Raw genomic sequence first — 23,551 nt, 5'->3', positions numbered from 1 at the left:
GGGGATCAGCCTAAAGCTTACGGCTGTGTTATGAGGTTGAACATGATTCAGTGACAGTAAAGAAGGCTCCGTCCAGCCTTTGAGAAGTTCCCTGCCCGGGGAGGGCAGTCTCAGCTCCATGCCCGCCGTGTGACCAGTTGATCCAGCGTAGCCAAGGCCATCCTGGGTGGCTGGAAGAGCAGCATTCATGCCCTGGAGGGAGAAGCCAATGCCGGTGCCTCACTTCCCTTCGCTCTCCTTCCTGGAAAGCTCCAGCCTGTCTTGTCTGGCAGCCCAGACCCAATTCTTGGCCCTCTGAGGTGGTTGCCACAAAGCTGGCATTGTCGCCCTGAGGAATGACCCCATCAGAGCTGGCGTGCCTCTCTGTTGGGCCTTGAGATTCTTTCTACCTTTGATTTGCATCTTGGTGGGCTCTGGTGCCAGATTGGGTAGGCCTAGTTCTTTCTCAAGCCTCCTTTTCCTTCGAGTGCCTTCAACACCCCTGCACCCACTTCGAGGTGACAGCTGGGGCTGAGGAGAGGTGACTGGTGTGCCTCCGTTCATGAGGAACCTGGAACCCCAAGCACCAGTGCCAGCCTCTGTCCCCCATCCCGACCTTCTGATCCGTCTGCAGGACCGCCTGCGGGGACCAGCGAGGTGCACCTCAGAAGACCCCTGAATCACCCCACACCTCCCACAGGAGTCCTCCTCACAGGCTCTGGACTTGGTGATGCCCTTCATCCCATGAGTCCCAGCAAGGCCGTTGTCTTTGCTCAGTGACCTTGGGCAAATGATGTCACCCTTCTGAGCCTTAGTTTCCTTTTCTGAAAAAGGGGGATAATACAGTCCCTTTCACAAGTGGGACCGAAGTGTCTTTACACCTGCAGTCTTACAAGGCCAGTTCCTAAAGGCACACTGCAGAACTGACCCAGGCTTGGCCTCACATCTCAGTGCTCTCTAGGGTACCCACCCGTGTGACCCGTGAGGCCTGGAGTGACCCTGCCACTTGGAGACCTGTCTGGCAACCTGTAAATCAAGTCTCAGGCTTTTGGACGCAGCACCCTGTGACCAGGGTAGAGAGCCCAACGACAGGGGATTGGTTAGATCTACGGTGGACCCACCATTCAGTCTGCAGTAGTTGGAGGGGATGCTGTGGTAGGTGTTTTGTTATCTGAAGGGCTGTTCATGGCATATTGCTAAGTAAAAAGGAGAATGACAAATCAATGTATATAGTTGAATCCCATTTTTATGAAGTATGCAAGGACACATTTGTGGAGAGAGAGAGACAAGCATGAGGGGACAGTTGTGGGGCGTGCACTACGGCCCAGCCCTACTCTAAGCGTCTTTGACATATTAATCCACTGAATGCTCACGACAGCCCATGAGGCGGGAACTGCTAACATCTTTATTGTACCAAGCAGGAAAGTGAGGGACAGAGAGGTCACGTAAGTCCCCTGGGGTCACACAGCTGGGAAGTGTTAGGGTGGGGTCCCAGACAAGTCCAGGTACCTCTGTACTGTGGAATCCTGGGAGGAGGTGCTCCAAGATGCTTAAGGCGGTTATCTCTGGGACGATGCCTGGTTTGATTTTCTTCTTTGTACCAGGATATTTTGAAGATGCTCTTTAACAAGTGTGTAATGCTTTTGGAATAATAAAAAACAGCACAAAAAGTACTGTTGATTGAAAACACAGGGCAACCTTAACTTCTCTGAGATTTGGGACTGACTAGAAAACAGGGTTGATAAGAGTACATGACCCCCAGTTTGTGGTGAAGATTGAGTGAGGTGAGGCTTAAAGGTGCCTGCGTGTGCAAGGAGTGGGTCGGGGGCGGCGGCCTGGATAAAGGTGCTTCCTTCCTCTGTGCTGTTGACCCCAGGCCACCCGCCCCCCGTGACTCAACACCCAGTCCTCTCCCAGTCCTCTGGGTAGAGGGAGCCTGGGAAAGGTGGGAGCAGGAGCCTCCAGGAGGCAGAGCCCACGTCACCTGTCCCACCTGCTTTATCAGTGATGCGCGGGGTTGGATTCCCCAGAACTTTTGAAGAGCTGAGATCTGAAACCTCTCATATCCCCAGCCAAGTTGGACAGGTTGCCTGGGTTTTTGGCCAAGGCCATGAGATGGTATCTTTGGGGCCAATCCTGTTCGGGTTTTACTTTTTTATTTGCTGGCCCAGAAGGATTTGGAGCCTCAGCATTTCCCTGCTGTGCCAGGATTGCGTGCCAGGCTTCTCCTCTCCAAGGGAGAGAGTATTAAATGCCCGTCTTTGGAAGCCATGTTACTCCTCTGCTTTTGTGCTTCATAATCTTTGCCATCCTTAAGTGTTATTTGTTCTGAAACTCAGCCGTTTCATTTGTCACTGAACTGAAACTTGGCCCGGCGATTATTGATCAGGAAGTGGTTTCCTCTCATTAACTGTGTATGTCCTGGCCCAGTCAAAGGCTTTGGCTTTCCCAAGGTAAAGAGGGCCCATCTTCCCAAACCAGAGAACAGATTAGATTTAGGAATCTAAATGTGTTGAGGAGACAATGGACTTCGTGTCACTTTCCTTTCTTTTGTGTGGAGGGCCTCATTTCTCTCTGTTTACAAGGAGATACACACACCGATTCATTCATCCGTCCATCCATCCACCCACCCACCCATCCATCCATCCATCTATTATTTTAAAATACTTATTGGCCAGATAGAATAACCGATACCTCGGTGAACGAGATAAACATGGTTTTAGGCTTTTGAAAACCAAAAATACACAGTCCCAATGAAGGCAGTAACAACCAATAGTCAACTGACTAACCCATGGTGGCTTACAAACTTTTTCATGTCACTGGAATTATCTCCATCTCCATCAGGAAACTAAAGTCTAGTTTCCTGTCTTCACCAAGGGCATGTAGCTGGTAAGTAGTAGAGTTGGAATTTGAACCTAGGTCCTGTGCTGTTTCCATTCCAGAAATCACTTGCTAGAAATTAGCCCATTTCCGGGACTTCCCTGGCGGTCCAGTGGTTAAGACTTGCGCTTCCAGTGCAGGGGGTGCAGGTTCGATCCCTGGTCGGGGAACTAGGATCCTGTATGCCGTGTGTTGAGCCCGAAAAAAAAAAAAAAGAAAGAAATTTGCCCATTTTTCAGTTTACTAAGTTGGGGATATTGGATGGAGTAGCATTGGTACTTGTAAATAGAACTTTGTTGGCTGTGGTATAGAGGGAAGAAGAGAGGCTGGTTGTTCACAGAAGCCAGCAACAAGGTAGGCTCTGGTGCCTTTTGGGAAGAAAGGAAGACTTGATGATTGTCTGCTCCCTAGACATACCTTTCATTCCTTTATCGCTCTCGCATTCATCTGTTCTCCCATCCAGCTATTCATCCTCCTAGTCACTCACTCTCCTATCCATCTGTCAATCCATCCATCCGTCCATCAGCCCATTTACTCCTCTTCCCATCTATCCATCAGCCCACTTACCCATCTTCCCATCCACCCACCCATCTATCCATTCATGCTCCCACACACCCATCCTTCCATATGCCTTCCCTCCCACCCATCCTCCCATTCATCTAGCCACTTACCCATCTGCCTATCTGGCTAGCCATCCTCCCATCTTCCCACATACCCACCCTCCCATGCTCCCATCCATCCACTGGCTGTTCTGTTCCAGGCTCTCTGGGGCAGAACAAGATGAATCAGACACGGGCTTAGCCTTTCAGAGCTCACAGCCAGGTCAGAGAGAATTTGTGAACACAAATGACTATGGCGCCAGGCGGTCTGGTGATGAAAGCCCTAATAAGGTGTGAAGAAGTTCTAGCAGGGCAGGGGGGCTGGGGTGCTGGGAACTTTTCACGGAGCAGGCTGTGGTTGAGTTAGACTTTGTGGGATGGTTAAACACAGGTGTGGCGAAGGCACTCCAGGTGGAGGAAAGAGCATAAAGAAAAGCATGGACGTAGGAAGCAGTCAGGCACTGGCTGTAGCAGGAGGTGAACGTAGGGGAGCGGTGGGATCCTGGAAAAGTGAAAGGGGCAGGTCACCAAGGCTTTGGGCCAGGGAACTTGGGCTTGATCGTGTCAGCAGCAGGGGGCCATTGAGGGTTTGCCCTAAGAGGGTCTCTGGTTAAAGGCAATGGAGGGAGACGTGGGAAAGGGGGATTGGCACACACAGCGGTTGGGTGAGAGCCCCTGGAGATTTCCCTCTGGAGGGCTTCTGAGGGGAAAGAGCACTGGGCAGAGAGCTGGACCTGAGTCGAACCCTGGCAGCCACTTCCTAGCTGTGTGACCTGGGACAAGTCATCTTCTCTACCTGGGCCTTCGTTTTCTATAGGAGAAGGTGGCAGTACTTTGCATCCCTTGTGGACCCGTGCTGGCTAAGGTGGGGCGCTCCTTATCCTGCCTCAAGAGATCATAGGAGGCCTCAGCAGGCCTTTTTCATCTTGGCCCGTGGTGCCTACGGCTCCACTCTGCCCACCCACTCATGCCCACCAGCCCGGGGGCGGTGGCAGCATCTGAGCCCAAGGCCATATCTGCCACCCATCCTGTCTGCAGCCCTCAGACCACCCTGTTTGAGTTGATGTTGGGCCCTTCTCCTGCACGTAGCCGGTTCTGCTGTGACCCTGGTTTCCTCCGGGCCCCGATTTCCTCCTTCCTTAATAGAGTTGAAGCCTTTCCCGCGACTGGTAACCGTCATCACCATGCAAAGATTAAGTGTGTTCAGGCAGGGATACCACAGCTGTATATTGTGGGGCACAAACCAAGCCTCTTCTTGGTTCCAGTGGCCTGAACCTCATTTGACACATGCCTGGCCCAGCGTCCAGAATCAATCAAGGGGATGGGGAAAACAGAAACCTTTCGCCTTGACTGCTCCATTCTTCAGCTCTGACCCACCCGCCTGGGCTGCTCCTCTGACAGGTCAGCTGGGAGCCTTTCCTCACGCCTGCTGCCCAGCCAGGTTGCTAGGCGACCTCACGAGCATAGGATCACCACCCAATGTTCTTCTACCCACTTTCTGCGCTCAAGCCCTCTGCTTCTTCCTAGAGAAAGAAATGCATGTTTCTGAGGCTGGATCTGGGAGTGTTTTAGATGCTTCCTCACCTCTGTGAGAATGCCTTTTCTGCCAGGTGCAGCCTTGAGTGCAAAGCTGCCCACTTACCAGAACTTTCTGCAGTGATAAGACTGTTCTGTATCTGCTCTATTCAGCATGGTAGCCACTAACCACATGTGGTTATTAAGCACTTGAAGTGTGGTTAATGTAACCGGGGAACTACATTTTAAATTTCATTTAATTTCAGGTAATTGAAATAGCCACATGGGGCTAGTAGCTACCATATTGGACAGCACAGCTCAAGTGGGTTCCCAAGAGGAGAGAGTGCCCATCTCTGGAAACATTTAAGGCAAGATCTGGATGAACTGGTCAATTTCTGTGCCCCAACCCCAGTCTGTCCTCACCGGGCCCCCTGTGGGTAATTGCCAGATGTCATTGGGTGAAAATAACCTTTAGAAACCACTTGCATTCCTCATGCTGTGTCTCAGCACCTCCCTGTCCGGAGGCACACACAGTTTTCCCAGAGTTATAGCTTAGCTACAATTTTATCATCCAGCTTTGTTTACTTATTATGGCTTAATTATTTTTTCTCTTTGTCATATTATTTTCCTAGTTATCATTTTAAAGGGTTGCTTAATATCCCACTAAGTTAACCATCATCCTATAGTTGAACATTTAGGTTACTTCCACTTTTTTGCCATAATTATGGGCTAATGTGAATGTGATCCTAGTACATGTCTTCTGTTGTCTTTTTTGGAATTATTTCCTGACCTTACATTCTCAGGAATGAGGGCTAATAGGCTTAAAAGTTATTTTCAAGGCTCTGGAAACCTATTGCCAGTTTTCATCTTTACAAGATTGAATCTGTTTATATTCTTGTCAGTAATCAGTTTACGCATTTTACCACCGGTTTGGTTACCAGCAGTAGAGGTGGTCATTTTTCCTTGGTTTTTTTTTTGGCCACACCTTGTGGCATGTGGGATCTTAGTTCCCCGACCAGGGATCAAACCCGTGCCCCCTGCATTGGAAGCGCAGAGTCTTAACCACTGGACTGCCAGGGAAGTCCCTTGCTTTGTTAATTTAAGAAGTGTAAAGTGATCTTCTCCGCTTTTTGGGAGGAAGAGTCTTGGCAGAAGAATCCCATGGTTTCTGTCTGCCTGTGGCCCGTTAGTAACCACGTTTCCCATCTGGGTCCCTGATCCTAGATTATCAGTCAGGTCCTCCGAGAGGCCTCAGTGAAGGTCACTTTGTAGGTCATGGTGCTCTTGGGAGTGAAGAGCGCCTCGTTACACAGGTGTTGGATGGTGAAGTATTTCCATAGGTGTCTGCTCTCTGCTGTAATAACCTCAGCGTTGGGGAGCTCATTTCCTTTTTGGTGCAAATGACAGTCATCCAAAGGGGAGTTTGTTGGCTCCCTGAGGAAAGTCTAAGGGCAGATTCTACCTTCAGGATCAGCTGGCTCCAGGTGTTCGCAGACCCTCAGCATCTGCCCTCCTCCATTTGTGGCTGGTCTCGTCTTCCCTGGTCTTGGCCTCACCCTCAAGCAGGCTCTTCAAAGGGGTGGCAAGGTGGGCTACGAGACCCTCCAGCCTTCTGTTCTGCCAGTTTAGCAACCCCAGAGAAAGAAAAAACTTATTTGCTGATAATTTAACAGAAAAAAAAAAAAACCCAAAAGCAAACCAAAAGACCACTCAGGTACGACCCTGTTGGCCTGCCACTGGCTGTGACTGAGAGGGTCAGGACTGAGTGGCTGGGCTGGGCTGGGCTGTGTGCCAGGACCAGGTGGGCTCAGCAGCGCCTCATGAATCCCTGGCACTGAGACTGAAAGAGAGACGGCTCCCAAAGGGAACTGGAGTTGTGAATCCGCAAGGGAAAATGGATGCTGTCCAGTTCCCCTGCCGCCCCGCTTTAGGATTCATTTCCAGGCAGCTCCACCAGCTCCCAGGCCTGAAGTGAGCTGTGCCACAGCAACGCGCCCTCCCAGGCCCTTCTGCTTTTGTGCTCTCATTTACTCTGTTTTGGTTCTACAGATAAGGCAGCTGTCACAGATCAGACTCTGGGCACTGCATGACCTTCACAGACTCAGTTTCCCTATCTGCAGACTGGGAATTGGGAGTTGGGGCTTGGGAGGGGCGGCTAACGTTCCTTCTGGTCCCTGAGCTCTGTGATATCAGCCCTTTCCCTGGAGGAGGAGGGAGGGACACAGTGGTCAGCCTGCAGCCAGGAGGGAAGAGGAGGGCCTGGGGGCTGTGCCCAGCTGGCCGTCTCTGTGTGGTTGACTTTCAGGAAGCTCCCAGTCCCTGACTGGGCTGGCTGGGCCCTTTGGGTGGGGCAGGGCTTCTTCTGGGAGGGTTGCTCCCACCTCCTTCGGGCTGGGCCCGGCGCCGCACAAGGGGGAGGATTGTTCCCACAGAGGTCCTGGGCAGAAAGCACAAGTGGCCACTGTGTGTGCGCTCTCAAGGGTGTGGGCTGAGGCGTTAGTCATTGCCGGCCAGCAGTGGAGGGCTGGGTGGGCGCTCCCCCCATCTTTTGCTGGACCCCAGTCTTGCCTCAGCCGGTGGGAGAGATGGACGTCAGAGGCCACAGACGGCCACTTGTTCTTTATATGACTTCTTGCCTAGCAACTCCCGTGGGTGCCCCGTCCACGTGGACCACCCTTAGCTTTCCAGTACCCACCCACTCCCCAAGATGCCCTCACATCAGACCCTGGAGAGAGCTTGGTTATCATTTCCCCTCTCTCCTACTGCACAGAGGGGAACACAGAGGCCCAGAAAGGACCTTGGCAGAATTTACAGGCACCTCTGGCAAAGCGGTCATGGACTTTGAAGTCACACAGGCCCCAATTCAACTCCCAGCCCTGCTATTTTACCTGCTGTGTGACCTTGAGCAAGTGACTTCACCTCTCTGAGCATCAGTTCTCTTATATATATATATAAAACGAGGCCCTTAATAATAACACCACCCTATTGTAAAAATTAATTGAGGGGATCTAGCAGTGTCCTCTCAGGCCCTCTCTAGGCTCTGCTACTTCGGAGCTAGTTTCATTTTCAGGCTCCCCTTGGGAGCACGATGACCTAGAAGCTCCAGGACTGTGGTAGGCAGTGCTGGAGGCTAGCAGTAAAGGAGGGCTTGGGGCAGCAACTGTTCTGAGGTTGCATTTCATTAGCTGACTTGATTACGTGTCTATCCCTGAACCAGTCACTGTGGTTAGAGGGAATGCAGGGAATTCTGATTGGCCGGCATAAGTCACCCGCCTGCTTCTAGATATGGTGGTGGAATCAGCCCCGTTACAGCTTAGGGACTGGGAATGAGAGTGGGTTGGCTCCTCTGAAGAAAAATCAGGGAAGGGTGAATTATGCTATGGGAGGACAATGATTCCAACCTGCTGATTCTCCCTCTAGGCAGAAACTCTTCACTAGAAAAGTGCCTCACACATAATATGGACTCAGTAAATAATGGTTGAATGAATGAATGAATAGAATTAAGCTGATTCCTGCCAGCCTAGTGTAGTAAAGAGAACACTGGACTGGGAGTCAGGAGACCACCACAGCTCACAATCCTGGGTGGGTCCTGATAGCTCCCTGAGCCTCAGTCTCCTCATCTGGGAAATGGACATGATGGCTGGCACCTGCCTTAATGACTCTTGGGCAGATTAAATCCTGGCAGTTTCAGTCCTCCGCAGCTGCCAAGCGCTCTGACGCTGAGAGGTTGCTATTGGCTTTAGCAAAGGGAGATGGAGCAGAGAACACTGGGCACTCGCCAAGAAGTGCGTGCTGGGAAGTGATTTGGAGCTCAGGCTCTTTGAGCCAGGCAGGCTTGAGTTTGTATTCAGCCTTCACCTTCCCACTTGCTGTGTGACCTGAGACACTCACCGTGCCTCTCTGAATCTCAGTTTCCTCATCTGTAAATTGGGAATGCTGATATTTGTCTCTAAGGGCTGCCTTGAGGATGAAATGAGAAATTCCACTCAGGGCCTGTCGCAGCACACAGTGAGTGCTTAGACAGTGTTAGCTGTTTTTATCTTCAGCCATCATTATGTTCTCTGTGGCCTCAAGGTGATAGATTGCTGCTGTCACCTACAAATTGGCACTTGCCATCTACCTCTACAAGGATTAAATCATGAGCTGCTGCAGCTGCTGTCTTTCAACAGCCCCTGAAAGGAGTTCAGGGTGGAGAGCAGAGATGAGGGGCTCTGTGCACTGGAAAAAACTGGCAGAACAGGTCTTCAGATAGTTAGATATTTTCAGAAGACAATTCTATGAGCCCAATTCTTGTATCTCCTCATATCTAGAAAAGCACTAAAATCCTTCATGGTGACGTCTGCTCCTCGTGACTAGCAGTAGCTTTCATGAGACTAGCAGAAACCTGCAAAAAAATATGTGTTTGATTGCATGTACTCCCCCTTCACCCAAATCACATGTATACTGACCTTCCCCCCTACCTCTTTAGGGCAGTTTCTCAGAGCTATCTGAAATGCTGTCTCCTGGGCTGTAGTCCTCGTTTTGCCCCAAATAAAACCTAGCCCACAACTCTCATGTTGTGCCTTTTTTTTTTTTTTCAGTTGACACTGCCTTAACCAGGCTTTTAGAGAATTTAATTTGGCCAAGTCGCTTTATGTACCACGATTGCTACCAACCCCTTTCTGGCAGGCCCTGGGTCTCTGTGAAATCTGAGTGAGGTGCTGGGCAGTGGGTGATTCTCAATGTTGATGTTGGCACCCCGCCAGAGGCTGGGCCCCATGGTCAGTGCTGCCTTTCAGGATGGAGGGCAAAACAGGTTTTGTGCGCTCCTGGAAAACGGTCCCCGCCTGGGCCTCACCTACCTTCAGGAGAAAACAGTCCTTTTGAGGAAACCCAGGAAAAGGTGGCTGCAGCCTCCTTCACCAGCTCTCAGGAGTGAAAGGTGAACTCAGCTCTCCCTGTGCCGCTGTGGCTGGGGGCTGGGAGGGCATCTTCAGGGTGGTTGCCTTGGTCACCTGGCCCTAGCTCTGGCCACCCACTAAGCCCGCTCCTGTCTTCTCTGTAAAGGAGCAGAGTGGGCCTTAACTTCTCTCTGGATTTGGAGAGGAGGAGGAGAATGAGTACTGTACAATGTGAAAGGATACTTTGATGGTCCTCTAGTGGGACAGAAGAAAATCAGCTTTACAAGAAATGAAAAGGCAGGCACATCATCAGTTTGTGTGTGTGTGTGTGTGTGTGTGTGTGTGTGTGTGAGTGTGTGTGTGTGTGTGTGTGTGTGTGTGAGAGACAAGCCCAAATGCTAAATCAATGAGTTTCTAAGGCATTCTGAACAAGCTTTCTAAACTGAGTTCAGGGGGGAGGACCCCACCCAGCTAGGGCCGAGTGAGCAGCGTGAATTCTAGGACAGGGACTGACCTTGGGGGAATGGCCCCGCATGAAATTCCCTTCCCCAAACGGAGCTCCTGGGCCAGATACGGAAGGTTCCATACACCGTGGCCGCCAAGAGTGCAGACCCGGGAGCAGGGCTGCCAGCGTTCCAGATCAGCTCTGTCACCCAAGTCGCTGGGACCCTGCCTCAGTCTCCTCATCTGTACATGAGATAATAATTGCACCTACATGGTAGGGTGGTTGAGGAGATAAATGAGTTAGCACAGGTTGAAGTGTGGACCAGGGTCCCTTGCAGAGTGGGTCCTTGACAAATGTGAAACCATGATTGTCACTGCTTGGGACTTGGGGACTTGGCAGCTCAATTAGCAGAAACATTTACCTAAACTGGGAGTAAATTTACAAATGAGCATATAAATTGCCTATTGGCATCACTCCCTTCGAGAAGGTTCCCTAGCGGGGCTTGGCGCCCCCTCCCAGTTTCCACCCCCCACCCCCCATAAGCTCACCGTCTCGCCACAGGCAGTAGAGGGGTGGGTCTCTCCAGCTGGCCCTTGAGCTCCTTGAGGCCAGGAGGAGGGTCACTGTGTCTCTGCATTGCGAGTGCCCCGTGCAGGGCTGGCCTGGGGGTGCTCTTGCCTGTTGGCATCTGGTCTCAGGGGCTTCTGAATTCTGGAGATGACAGGGGGACCTTGTGTGATAGTGGAAAGCGCTCGGAATCCTGGAAGTTAGAGGACCCAGATTCACATTTTGGTGCTGCCTCCCTAGTTCCAGTCCCGTCCCCTCTCTAAGTCTGTGGAATGGGGTGTCACATGAGCTGATGTGAATGCCGGTTGTCATCCACAGGGGTACTTGGGCATGCGGGAGCGACTCAGCCATTGGCGTTTCCAGCGGATCAGGTGGCAGAGTTGTCCTGTTAGGCGAGTGGCGTGCGGTGCTGTCCCCAGGAAGGCACCACGGTGGAGTCCAGGGTGGCTCACTGTTTCCGTGCTTTCCACACCAGACTGCTGTTCAAGGGCTGCAGACGAGCAGCTGGCTTTTAGGCCCGTGTTGTAGGAAAGCATGCTCTCTTTTTAACACCAGGACACCTCTCATCACCAACAGCAGCGTGGTGGGTGGGTGCTCCCAGCAGCAGCCCCCGAGGCTCACGGGACCACCTGGGAAACAGTGTGGGCCCTGCACCCTTTTCCTGGGCACCAGCTCATCGTGGGTGAAATTGCTTGCACTATTACACGGTTACTTCTTGCTCGCTCTCAGTTTTTAAAATCGTGGTGAAATATGCATAACATAAAATTGACTGTTTTAGCGAATTCTAACTGTACAATTCAGTGGCATTATGTATGTTCACAGTGTTTGTGCAGCCTTCCCCACTATCCATTTCCAGAACTTTCTCATCATCCCAAACAGAAACTCTGTACCCATTAAACACTAACTCCCCATTCCTGCTGGTAACCAGCCCCTGGTAGCCTCTATTCTACTTCCTGTCTCTATGAATTTGACTACTTTAGGGACCTCATTTAAGTGGAATAATGCAGTATTTGTCCTTTTGTGACTGGCTTATTTCACTTAGCATAATGTCCTCCAGATTCATCCATGTTGTAGCTTGTGTCAGAATTTCCTTCCTTTTTAAGACTGAATAATATTCCATTGGATGTATATATAGTCCTCCCTCGGTATCCCACGGGGATTGATTCTGGGACCCCCCGCAGATACCAAAATTCATGGATACACAAGTCTCTTATATAAAATGGCATAGTATTTGCATATAAGCTATGCACATCCTCCTGTATACTTTAAGTCATCTGTAGATTACTTATGATACCTAAGTCTATGTCAGTGCTATATAAATAGTTGCCAGGTACGTGGCAAATTCAAGCTTTGCTTTTTGGAACTTTCTGATTATTATTATTATTTTTTTAATTATTTATTTTTATTTATTTATTTATGGCTGTGCTGGGTCTTCGTTGCTGTGCGAGGGCTTTCTCCAGTTGCGGCAAGTGGGGGCCACTCTTCATCGCGGTGCGCGGGCCTCTCACTATCATGGCCTCTCTCGTGGCGGAGCACAGGCTCCAGACGCGCAGGCTCAGCAATTGTGGCTCACGGGCCCAGTTGCTCCGCGGCATGTGGGATCCTCCCAGACCAGGGCTCGAACCCGTGTCCCCCGCACTGGCAGGCAGACTCTCAACCACTGCGCCACCAGGGAAGCCCCTGATTTTTTTTTTTCTGAATATTTTTGATCTGCAGTTGGTTGAATCTGAGGATGTGGAACCCAAGGATGCGGGAGGGCTGACTGTACCTCATTTTGTTTATTCATTCATCTGCTGATGGACACTTGGGTTGTTTCCACCTTTTGGCTCTTGTGAATAGCGCTGCTATGAACATTAGTGTACAGATACTGCTCAAATCCCTGCTTTCAGTTCTTTTGCAAACACACCTGAGTGGAACTGCTGGGCCATAGGGTTGTTCTATCTTTAACTTTTTGTGAAACTGCCAAATTCTTTTCCACAGTGGCTGCACCATTTTACATGTCCACTAGCAATGCACAAAGGTACCAATTTTTCCACATCCTCACCAACACTTATTTTCCGTTTTTAAAAAATTATAGCTATCCTCATACGTGTGAAATTCTCTCTTTTTCATCAAATAAGAAACTGTTGTTACGACCAGGTGAAATGCATCTAGGAACTACTTCCACTGTAACTGGTGGGCACTAAAAACCCTTTTCATTTTACTTTATTTATTTATTTTTGGCTGCCTTGGGTCTTTGTTGCTGCACGCAGGCTTTCTCTAGTTGCGGCGAGCGGGGCTACTCTTCGTTGTGGAGCATGGGCTCTAGGCGCGCGGGCTTCAGTAGTTGTGGTGCTTGGACTTAGTTGCTCTGTGGCATGTGGGATCTTCCCGGGCCGGGGCTCAAACCCAACCCCCTACATTGGCAGGCAGATTCTTAACCACTGTGTCACCAGGGAAGTCCCTCATTTTACTTTTAATGTATGTGAAATGATGCAAATAAATGCACGAAACATTCTATTAAAGTTTTAAAACAGTACAGAGAGAGTGAAAGTGTCCTTTGAATCTGTCCCCATTTCAGGCTCCTCCCCAGCCTGCTGTCAGGCAGTATCTCTCCAGAGTTTTCCATGCAATTATGTTCATGTGTGAGCATTTATAAAAGAGTAGTTTTCCATTTTTTTATATAAAAAGCATCATACCACTTTTTTTTTTTTTAAACATCTTTATTGGAGTATAATTGCTTTACAATGGTGTGTTAGTTTCTGCTTTATAACAAAGCACACCACTTTTATTGTTCAGTGACTTGGATCTTTTACTGAACAATAAACAGTCTTTCCATGTTGTTGTTTCTAGATCTATGCTGCTCTTGTATTTTTATTTATCCTATAGTATGGGTGTATTGTACTTAAAATAATTTATTATTAACCACAGAACATTGTTCCTCATGCATGCCCTCCTGAGCTGACATAATGAGCGAGCACGGGCCATTGTTGAGAACAGCGTACCTCCTACTTCAGCCTCTCATCCGCATCTGGACATCTGGCCTCTGTTTCCCACTCACGTGGGCCTCTCTGAGCTGGCCTCCAGGGGTCAGCTTCCTGCCGACCATGGCTGCTGACCTTCCGTGTCTTCACTTTGCAGGCCAAGAACAAGGAGACAGGTGCCTTGGCTGCCGCCAAAGTAATTGAGACCAAGAATGAGGAGGAGCTGGAGGACTACATCGTGGAGATTGAGATCCTCGCCACCTGTGACCACCCCTACATCGTGAAGCTCCTGGGGGCCTACTACTATGACTGGAAGCTGTGGGTAAGCTACCACCGCCTGTCCCCTTTGGCTCCCATGGCCTGGCGCCACCGGACCCTGCCTGGTTCTAAGGGCCTCAACACTTTCTCAGCTTCTGCTTTGAGGGCAAGGGCTGGGGCGAGGACAAGGTGAAGCTGGGGGGCTCTGGTTCCCCTGCCCCCTCTTTCTGCAGAGCCTCCCCACTTTGGGGGCCAGGGGTAGTGGTTTGGAGCGGGAAGGAACTCTGAGACTCTGCTGCCTGGCCTCGAATCCCAGCTCTGCTTGGATAACCCTAGGCAAGTTCTTAACCTCTCCTTGCCTCAGTTTCCCCATCTGTAAAATGGGGATGATAACAGTACCTAGCTCCCTGAGTTGTTCCTGGGATTAAATGAGCTAATTTATGATGGGTGCTTGGAAGAGTAGCTGGCACATGTCAAGAGTTCGCTGAGTGTGAGCTGTTTTATTATTTGTTGTGGTGGCATCGTTATTACTACTGCTGCGGCTGCTCCAAGGGGATGCCTTTCAATGGCGGCACTAAAGGGAACCCTTTAATAGCCCCCACTCTCCATCAGCAACCTCATATTTTGAGGTGCACAGTGCAGATACAGCTTCAATCCCCACCTTCCCAACTCAGCATCACCCTTGGAGGAATTCCAGGGTGCCCTGGTTTTCATAGAGCGTGCCCTGCAGAATGGCTCCCGCATTGATGTTCTCCTAGTATTAATGCCTCTCAGTTTATAAAACCCAAACTTCCTAGAAGGTGCATGTTTCCAAACTCCCTTTTCAGCCAGTGTTGAGCCCGTAAAACATCATATTTACGTTCCTAAAACTCAGCATAACATTTGTAGCGAAATGATGTACAGGAAGTCTCGTGAATTCTAGATGTAACTGGAAGACTGTCAGAATCACATGTAGACGGTTTGCAAAGGGAGCGAGGGTCAGTGGGGCCTGGGCATCTCGGAATGTGCCGGATCTGAGAGAGAGGCCCAGGCTCGTGCTACTGCAGTTACCGGCTGTTAATAATGATTTGGTGGTCAGGAGGGGATTTTTTTTTTTTTTTTTTGGCGTGGCATGCAGGATCTTACTTCCCCGACCAGGGGTCAAACCTGGGCCCATGGCAGTGAAAGTGCCCAGTCTTAACCACTGGACCACCAGGGGATTCCCAAGAGGGTATGTTTTAAGCATTGGACCTCCTATCACGATAGTTTATCATGTACAGGGAGAGTGTTACTATGTGTTAGTTACATTTTAGGAAATTAATGGGGAGTCTTGAGTTGACACGTCATGCTTTATAATTTTTCCCATTTGAAATAATGCGAAATAGGCTCCAAGTTGATTCTTTTTGCACAGAATGCCTGATTTTGAGGAACAGAGCTACTGATGCTTAATGGGGAAATCTGTGTTTCATTTGAGAAAAGGATCCTGTTATTTAAGAAAACCAAAGGAGGGGTTTAGAAACCACTGTCAAAGTTCATCCCTCTCATTTCACAGAAATGAAGGAAGCCAGTGTCCGAGGGGGGTGAGAACTTGGCGCCCCAGCTCCGCCCAGAGCTCTGTCCACTAAAACTGGGTGCCCCGCAGTGGAGGCCAGCTTTCTTTTGCTTCTCTGAGCATCTCCTTGGGGAGTCTTCTAGATGTCACTGGGGGGAATAAAACCACCATCACCTGACTGTCATCTGTGGGTTTCAAAGCCTTTCCTCATCCACTGTTTCTGGGCACCTTGGAAGGTGAGCCGGGCAGGGGACTGGTCACCCTTTTCTGAAGGGGAGGGAACAGACGCACAGAGAGGGCAGGCTCTTTGCTCATGGTCACATAGCTGAGGCCCAGGAAGCTGAGCCTATGCATTTCTTCTGTCTTGATTCATGGAGCTGCCTTTTAAAAAATTTTTCTTCTTTTAAGAAATTAAACAAATTTAAAAATATATGGCTATCAGAGGAAAATGAGAGTATACAGAAAAGCAAATACAAAAACAAAAAAGATTAATACCATCCAAATCTTTACACCAAAGATAACCACTGATAACATTTGGAATATATTTTTCTAGACTTTTTCTATATATACACACACTCATAGTTATTAAAAAAAGATGAACTTACACCAAACTAGTTACTTCACTTTTTACCCTTTGTATTTAAGATATATTAAGAACAACTTTTCACGTCTTAGGGAAACAGCTGCATCTTCATTTTTTTCTTTTTCTGTAGAATTCCATCTTCTGACTATTGAGCATTTAGGCCGTTGCTTTTTTGAAAAATTTTAATTGCTGTTATAAGCAACTCTGTGATGGACATCTTAGAATTTTTGTGTTCTTGCCTGAGAACCTCTTTAGGAGAATTTTTAAGATTTTTAAGTGTCTATTGCCAAGCTGGTCTCACAGAGCCACTTTTTTTTTTTTTTTAATTAATTTATTTATTTATGGCCGCATTGGGTCTTCGTTGCTGCGTGCGGGCTTTCTCTAGTTGCGGTGAGGGTGGCTACTACTCTTCATGGTGCGCGGGCTTCTCATTGCAGTGGCTTCTCTTGTTGTGGAGCACGGGCTTCAGTAGTTGTGGCATGTGGGCTCAGTAGTTGTGGCTCGTGGGCTCTAGAGCGCACGTTGAGTTGTTGTGTCACAGGGGCTTAGTTGCTCCATGGCATGTGGGATCTTCCCGGACCAGGGCTCGAACCCGTGTCCTTTGCATTGACAGGTGGATTCTTTTTTTTTTTTTAATAAATTTATTTATTTGTTTATTTATTTATTTTTGGCTGCATTGAGTCTTCATTGTTTGGTCTTAGTTGCTGCACACGGGCTTTCTCTAGTTGCAGCGAGCGGGGGCTACTCTTTGTTGAGGTGCACAGGCTTCTCATTGCGGTGGCTTCTCTTGTTGCAGGGCTTGGGCTCTAGGTGCATGGGCTTCAGAAGTTGTGGCACGCGGGCTCCGTAGTTGTGGCTCGTGGGCTCTAGAGCGCAGGCTCCAGTAGTTGTGGTGCATGGGCTTAGTTGCTCCGCGGCATGTGGGATATTCCAGGACCAGGGATCGAAGCTGTGTCCCCTGCGTTGGCAGGCGGATTCTCAACCACTGCGCCACCAGGGAAGTCCTGGCAGGCGGATTCTTAACCACTACGCCACCAGGGAAGTCCCCAGGGCCACTTTTGATATTATACAAAATGAGTTTTTCCATCAAACCACCTACCTACAACACATACGCACACCCACCCACCCATCCATCCATCCATCTATCCTGCTATCCATCAACACAATCTTCATTGAATTGCTGATTACGTATCCATTAAGAAAAACATGTTTTATGTGTCTGTTCCCATTATTGTTTGTGACTGGATACCAAGTTCATAACGTTCCCAAGTCCAAAGATAATACCAACAACAGCTAACATTTATTGAAGGCTTACTGTGTGCTGGGCCTTTTGCTGTGCATTTTACTTGCATTATGTCATTGAATCTTCATTCTTTGAGGTTGTTGCTTTATCCTCATCTTATAGATGAAAGTGAGAAACAAAGATACTAAGGAAGTTCCCCCCTGCCAGGCCACACAGCTAGAAAGTGGCAGAGCTGGAAAACCCGATGGAGAAAAAGGACGATTTATAACTGGCCAGTGGCTGTGATGAGGTTGTTTAAATAGATACACCAGAATTTTCTGTCCCAAAGTTGTCACTTTAGGCTGGTACTTTCTTATCCAGGGCTGCTGCTTTGGCTAAAATCATTTCTCACCCTCCTCTTTTGTACTTGCCCCTATAGCCTATATTTGTTACTTTGTAGACCCTTAAAGGTGCCATCTCCTCATTTTTGAAGATTTGGGTTTTAGACATTGTGAAATCAAGGACAGTGGCCCTGGAACTGGGTGGATCAAGACGGACAGAGGGTTTCAGGCAGGAGGATCAGCGTGGGCAGTGGTGTGCAGGCGGGAAAGGTGTGGCATGTTGGGATCACGGGTGGACTAGGTTTGGGGCAGCACGTGGTGAAAGATGAGGGCAGTCATAGGAGGCGATGTTGTGGAGAGCCTTGAATGCCCAGGTGAAGAGTTTGCACTTGATCTTTTTTTTTTTGGCTGTGTTGGGTCTTCACTTGTGTGCGAGGGCTTCCTCTAGTTGCGGCAAGCGGGGGCCACTCTTCATCGCAGTGCGCGGGCCTCTCACTATCGCGGCCTCTCTTGTTGCGGAGCACAGGCTCCAGACGCGCAGGCTCAGAAGTTGTGGCTCACGGGCCTAGTTGCTCCGCGGCACGTGGGATCCTCCCAGACCAGGGGTTGAACCCGTGTCCCCTGCATTAGCAGGCAGACTCTCAACCACTGCGCCACCAGGGAAGCCCCTGCACTTGATCTTTTAATAGATCAGTGGTTCTCAAACTACAGCCTCTCGGACCAGTAGTATCAGCAGTAGCACTTGGGACCTTGTTTGAAATGCAAAATATTAGGTCCCAGCCCAGACCTGCTGAATCAGAATCTCTAGAATAGGGCCCAGCCATCTGTGTTTATTTTGTTGTTGTTGTTTTGTTTTTTTTAAAGTTGTATTGGAGTATAGTTGATTTACAATGTTGTGTAGCCATCTGTTTTAAGGAGCTTTCTAGGTGACTCTGATGCTTGTTGAAGTTTGAGAACTATTGCTTTAGGTAATAGGGACCCAGTGGCAGTCTCACAGGGAGAGACACGAATTTTGCGTTTTAGAAAGAAATCAGGTATGAGGGGGCAAGAGTGAAAGCACCGAGACTGACCAGGAAGTGGTAAGAATAGACTAGGCCAGAAGTCCAAGGATGTGAGATGGGAACATCATTTGGTCCGGAAAGGGTTCAGAGAAAGGAACATTTGAACTGGATCTCGAAGGATGCATAGCTCTCCAAGGGATGAGAGAAGGAGAGGCAGTCTGAGGGACAGCATGTACAGAAGTGTGTGGAAGGGAGGAGTCTCATTCTGAGATATAAGGTTGAAGGTGCGCCAACTTTTTGGTTCTTGCCTTCTGTGTGATGATTCTTGGCCCCATCTTGTGACCAGGCCAGGCCTTCTGTGCGGCTCCAGGAGCCAGTTTTTCTGCGTGGGTGTCTTTGACAAAATCAGCCCTGGCCTGGGGTCCACTCTCAGGGGCTGGGCTTTGGGATGAGAAATTAACTGTTGCCCAAGTGTCCTGGGCCTCTTCCCCAGCCATGGCAGCCAGGGATGGACTTTCCCCAGATGGGGTGGAGGTCACTCACCAAACCACCCTACCTGCAATGTGACAAGATTAGCTCATTTTCTTCTAGAATTTGTAATCTTCGCAAAATCCTTCTAGTGGTTTCTTATGACCGCTTCTGCTTTTTTTTTTTTTTTTTAAATTTATTTATTTATTTTATTATTTATTTTTGGCTGTGTTGGGTCTTCGTTTCTGTGCGAGGGCTTTCTCTAGTTGCAGCAAGTGGGGGCCACTCTTCATCGTGGTGCGCGGGCCTCTCACTGTCGCGGCCCCTCTTGTTGCGGAGCACAGGCTCCAGACGCGCAGGCTCAGCAGTTGTGGCTCACGGGCCCAGTTGCTCCGCGGCATGTGGGATCTTCCCAGACCAGGGCTCGAACCTGTGTCCCCTGCATTGGCAGGCAGATTCTCAACCACTGCGCCACCAGGGAAGCCCCCCACTTCTGCTTTTGAATATCAAATGGTGCAAGTGGGGGAAAAAAACAACCCCAAATATTCTAAACCAGCACCATCCAATAGAAATATAATGAGAGCCATATATGTAATTTAAAAAAGAAATTTTTTTTTTTTTTTTGGCCACACTGCTCGGCTTGTGGAATCTTAGTTCCCCGACCAGGGATTGAACCCAGGCCCTTGGCAGTGAAAAATGTGGAGTCCTAACCACTGGACCGCCAGGGAGTTCCCTAAAAATTTTCTAATTGCCACATTAAAGCAAAAAGAAACTGATGAAATTAATTTAAATAATATAATTTATGTAACCTAGTATATAAAACATATTATCATTCTGACATGTCATCAATGTAAAAATTATTAATATTTTACCTTTTTTTCCTTCTAAGCCTTCAAATCCAGTGTATGTTACACACTTATAGCACATCTCAATTCAGGAGCTAAATTTTCATTAGAAAATGCTTGATCTGTATATAGATGTCATAAAATTTACAGGTGAAAAAGTAGATTCACATCCCTAGGTTGTTCCAACGTTCTTAAATGTATCCCAATAATAGAATCGAGTACCAGTTTGTTTGTTTTTTTTAAATTTTATTTATTTATGGCTGTGTTGGGTCTTCGTTTCTGTGCGTGGGCTTTCTCTAGTTGTGGCAAGTGGGGGCCACTCTTCATCACGGTGCGAGGGCCTCTCACTATCGCGGCCTCTCTTGTTGCGGAGCACAGGCTCCAGACGCGCAGGCTCAGTAATTGTGGCTCACGGGCCTAGTTGCTCCGCGGCATGTGGGATCTTCCCAGACCAGGGCTCGAACCTGTGTCCCCTGCATTGGCAGGCAGATTCTCAACCACTGCGCCACCAGCGAAGCCCGAGTACCAGTGTTTAAACTTAAATTAATTAAAAGTGAATAAAATGATACATGTTGTTCTACAGTAGCCACATTTCAAGTGCTCAATAGCCGCATGTGTTTAGTGGCTCCTGCATTAGACAGTGTAGACAATGCAGCTCTGGATGTACACCAGGCCCTCCACGTAAGTGAATGTGGGAAACCCTGGGCTGAACTCATGAATTTCCTTTGGTTTATAACTGCCCCTCCCCCTAACAATCCCATCCCCCTGACCCCCACCCCTAGCCCTGAGCCAGATTTTGGCCTCTGGGAAAGTCTTTCAAGGGTTAGGTCTCTTTTCCTACACGTCTCATGGGAGTGAGACAGAGACAGAGTAACATGATGGTAAATGTTTAACAATAAACCCTCTGGGAACAGCAACCCTGGTTTATAGCATCTGCCAGTTTCTGTGGTGTATTCCCACCATGGTCAATTTCAAGCTAAAACAAAATGTCACTAACACAGAGTTGGGAAGAGATGCGGTAGCACTCCATGATGAAGTTATTCCTGCCATACAGATACGATAGATGTAAATAAGTTTAAGAGTAGAGAGAACACTAGAATGTGCTAAAACAATTAGGGAAGCCATGAGTTTTGAGTGTTTATCATCTTTGTTGTTTTTAATTCAATTTTTAAAGTAATAAGGTTACATAACAATTTTAAACAATGGTTATGTTACCAGCTTACAAACATTCCTGAAAATTTAACAATCAGTCCTCACAAGCCAGTGAAAGCTGGCTCTGGCACACCTCTGGAGCCACACCAGAGGAGTGTTGACTAAACCGCAGAATGCTACAGCTGGATGTCATGCAGCCAACATCTCATTTGAAAGATGAGACAACTGCAGACCAGAGAGGGTCCGGAATTTACCCAAAGTCACACAGTGAATTAGTCACAAGCCCAGACATACAGATGTCAGAGACTGTGGATGAGAGGCCCTACTCATGTCACACTGCCCTATGAACAGCCCTTCCACAGCTCTCCAGAATACATTCCAAACCCGTTACCTGGTACACAGGCTAATTACAGTCCATCTGTCAGTATCTTCCCAGGCCTCTCTTCTCCAGCTGTTCTAAGCTACTTGCAGGTGGTACCTCCAGGCCTTCGTTCGTCTAGTGCCTTCTTCCAGGCAGGCCCTCCGCACTGTCATCTGCAGAGTCAGCAGGAGCATCGCTCCTTCCATGAGACCTTTTAAATTCTTCCCTGGTACCTCTAGGTGGAACTTACCTCCTCTTCCTCTTCTCTCTGCTCCTTAGTTTTCTCTTCTCCTACCAGTCACATTTTAGTGCCTCTGTGTCTTGGTGTCTCCCTCCTCCGGTAGACAGGACCCTGCTTTTGCTCCCCAAGGGCTGGTCCAGAGCAGGGGAAGGAGTGGAGGTCCAGGCAGACCCTCTCCCCTTTTGGGGCCAGCCCTGCTCTGGGGAGACTGAAGGTAGTGGGGCACCTGCAGCCCACAGACTATACCCTGGGGCTGACATTGCCCTTGCTTTTTTTTTTTTTTTTAAACATCTTTATTGGAGTATAATTGCTTTACAGTGTTGTGGTAGTTTCTGCTGTATAACAAAGTGAATCAGCTATATGTATACATATATTCCCATATCCCCTCCCTCTTGCGTCTCCCTCCCACCCTCCCTATCCCACCCCTCTAGGTGGTCACAAAGCACAAAGCTGACCTCCCTGTGCTATGCAGCTAAAACATAGGCAGAACACTCTATGATATAAATCACAGCAAGATCCTTTTTGACCCACCTCCTAGAGAAATGGAAATAAAAACAAAAATAAACAGATGGGACCTAATGAAACTTAAAACGTTTTGCACAGCAAAGGAAACCATAAACAAGACAAAAAGACAACCCTCAGAACGGGAGAAAATATTTGCAAATGAAGCAACTGACAAAGGATTAATCTCCAAAATATACAAGCAGCTCATGCAGCTCAATATCAGAAAAACAAACAACCCAATCCAAAAATGGGCAGAAGACCTAAATAGACATTTCTCCAAAGAAGACATGCAGATGGCCAACAAACTCATGAAAGGATGCGCTTGCTTTCGACCGAAGCAATTCTCCAGCTATTGGTAGCTTGCAGGGAGGAGAGGAGGAATCTTCCTGCCTCTGAAGCTCTTCCTTTCTGCTGAATCTGGCTGAGAAGTGAAGGTGGCTGTGGAGTCCTGCTTTGCAGGCTGTGAGGATTTTGAAAGCTCCTTCTGATTGGTTCTTGACCCCTCATTGCCCTCAGCCTTTTTGACAGGACAGCAAACCCTATGTCTTGATCTGTTACCTATTCACCCCGGGACTTCTGGCTCCTATCTCTAGAAGCTTGGGTCATCGTGGGGGAATTAAGCCTGCAGCCCTGTCAGACCATAGGGTTCTCCATTTATTCATGTAAACAAGTGTCTGTTGAATTCCTTCTTTGTGCCCAGCCCAGTTCAAGCCCTGAGGATACAGATCGGCCAGGTCCCGGGCCTCACTGGGCTCAGAGTCTTGTGGTAGAAGCAGATGATATGGAAGCAAATGAAGAAGTAAATGAGAGGACTTCAGCAAGTGATAAGTGTGTGAAAGAAAAATAAACTGGGAAATGGGATAGAGGTTCCCAGGGTAGGGTCAGGAACAGGTGCTTTAAATAGGATGGATAGGGAAGGCCTTTCTCGTGAGGTGACCTTTTAGCTGAGGCCCCAAAGGAAGGATGCAGGGCAGACCTGCAGAAAATTCAGAGGTGGAAAGTTCTAGGTAAAGGGAATAGGAAGTGCAAAGGCCCTGAGGCAGGAGCCAGTGAAGCCTCTAAAGGACCAGACAAAAGTTGTTGCGGCTGGAGGATGGCAAAGGAAGAGAGGCAGAGAACCATATGAAAGGAGACCAGATTGTCATGGCCTGCTGTGTGCTAGGCCCTGTTCTAGGGACTGGGGATTCAGTAGTGAACAAGAGTTACAATTCTCACA

At 48.6% G+C, this 23,551-nt stretch overlaps 1 protein-coding gene across 1 annotated transcript in view; it reads left to right on the top strand.

The window, feature by feature from the left end:
* The window catches only part of STK10 (serine/threonine kinase 10), a 116,427-nt gene that overhangs the window by 10,099 nt on the left and 82,777 nt on the right, over nucleotides 1-23,551 (top strand). Inside the window, exon 2 of the mRNA XM_068536358.1 lies at nucleotides 13,986-14,150. Within this exon, the coding sequence (XP_068392459.1) occupies nucleotides 13,986-14,150 (165 nt within the window). The remainder of the gene's footprint in view (nucleotides 1-13,985; nucleotides 14,151-23,551) is intronic.

Source organism: Eschrichtius robustus, chromosome 2, assembly GCF_028021215.1.
Source record: "Eschrichtius robustus isolate mEscRob2 chromosome 2, mEscRob2.pri, whole genome shotgun sequence".
Lineage (NCBI taxonomy): Eukaryota > Metazoa > Chordata > Mammalia > Artiodactyla > Eschrichtiidae > Eschrichtius > Eschrichtius robustus.
This window is presented reverse-complemented; position numbering and strand designations above follow the sequence as displayed.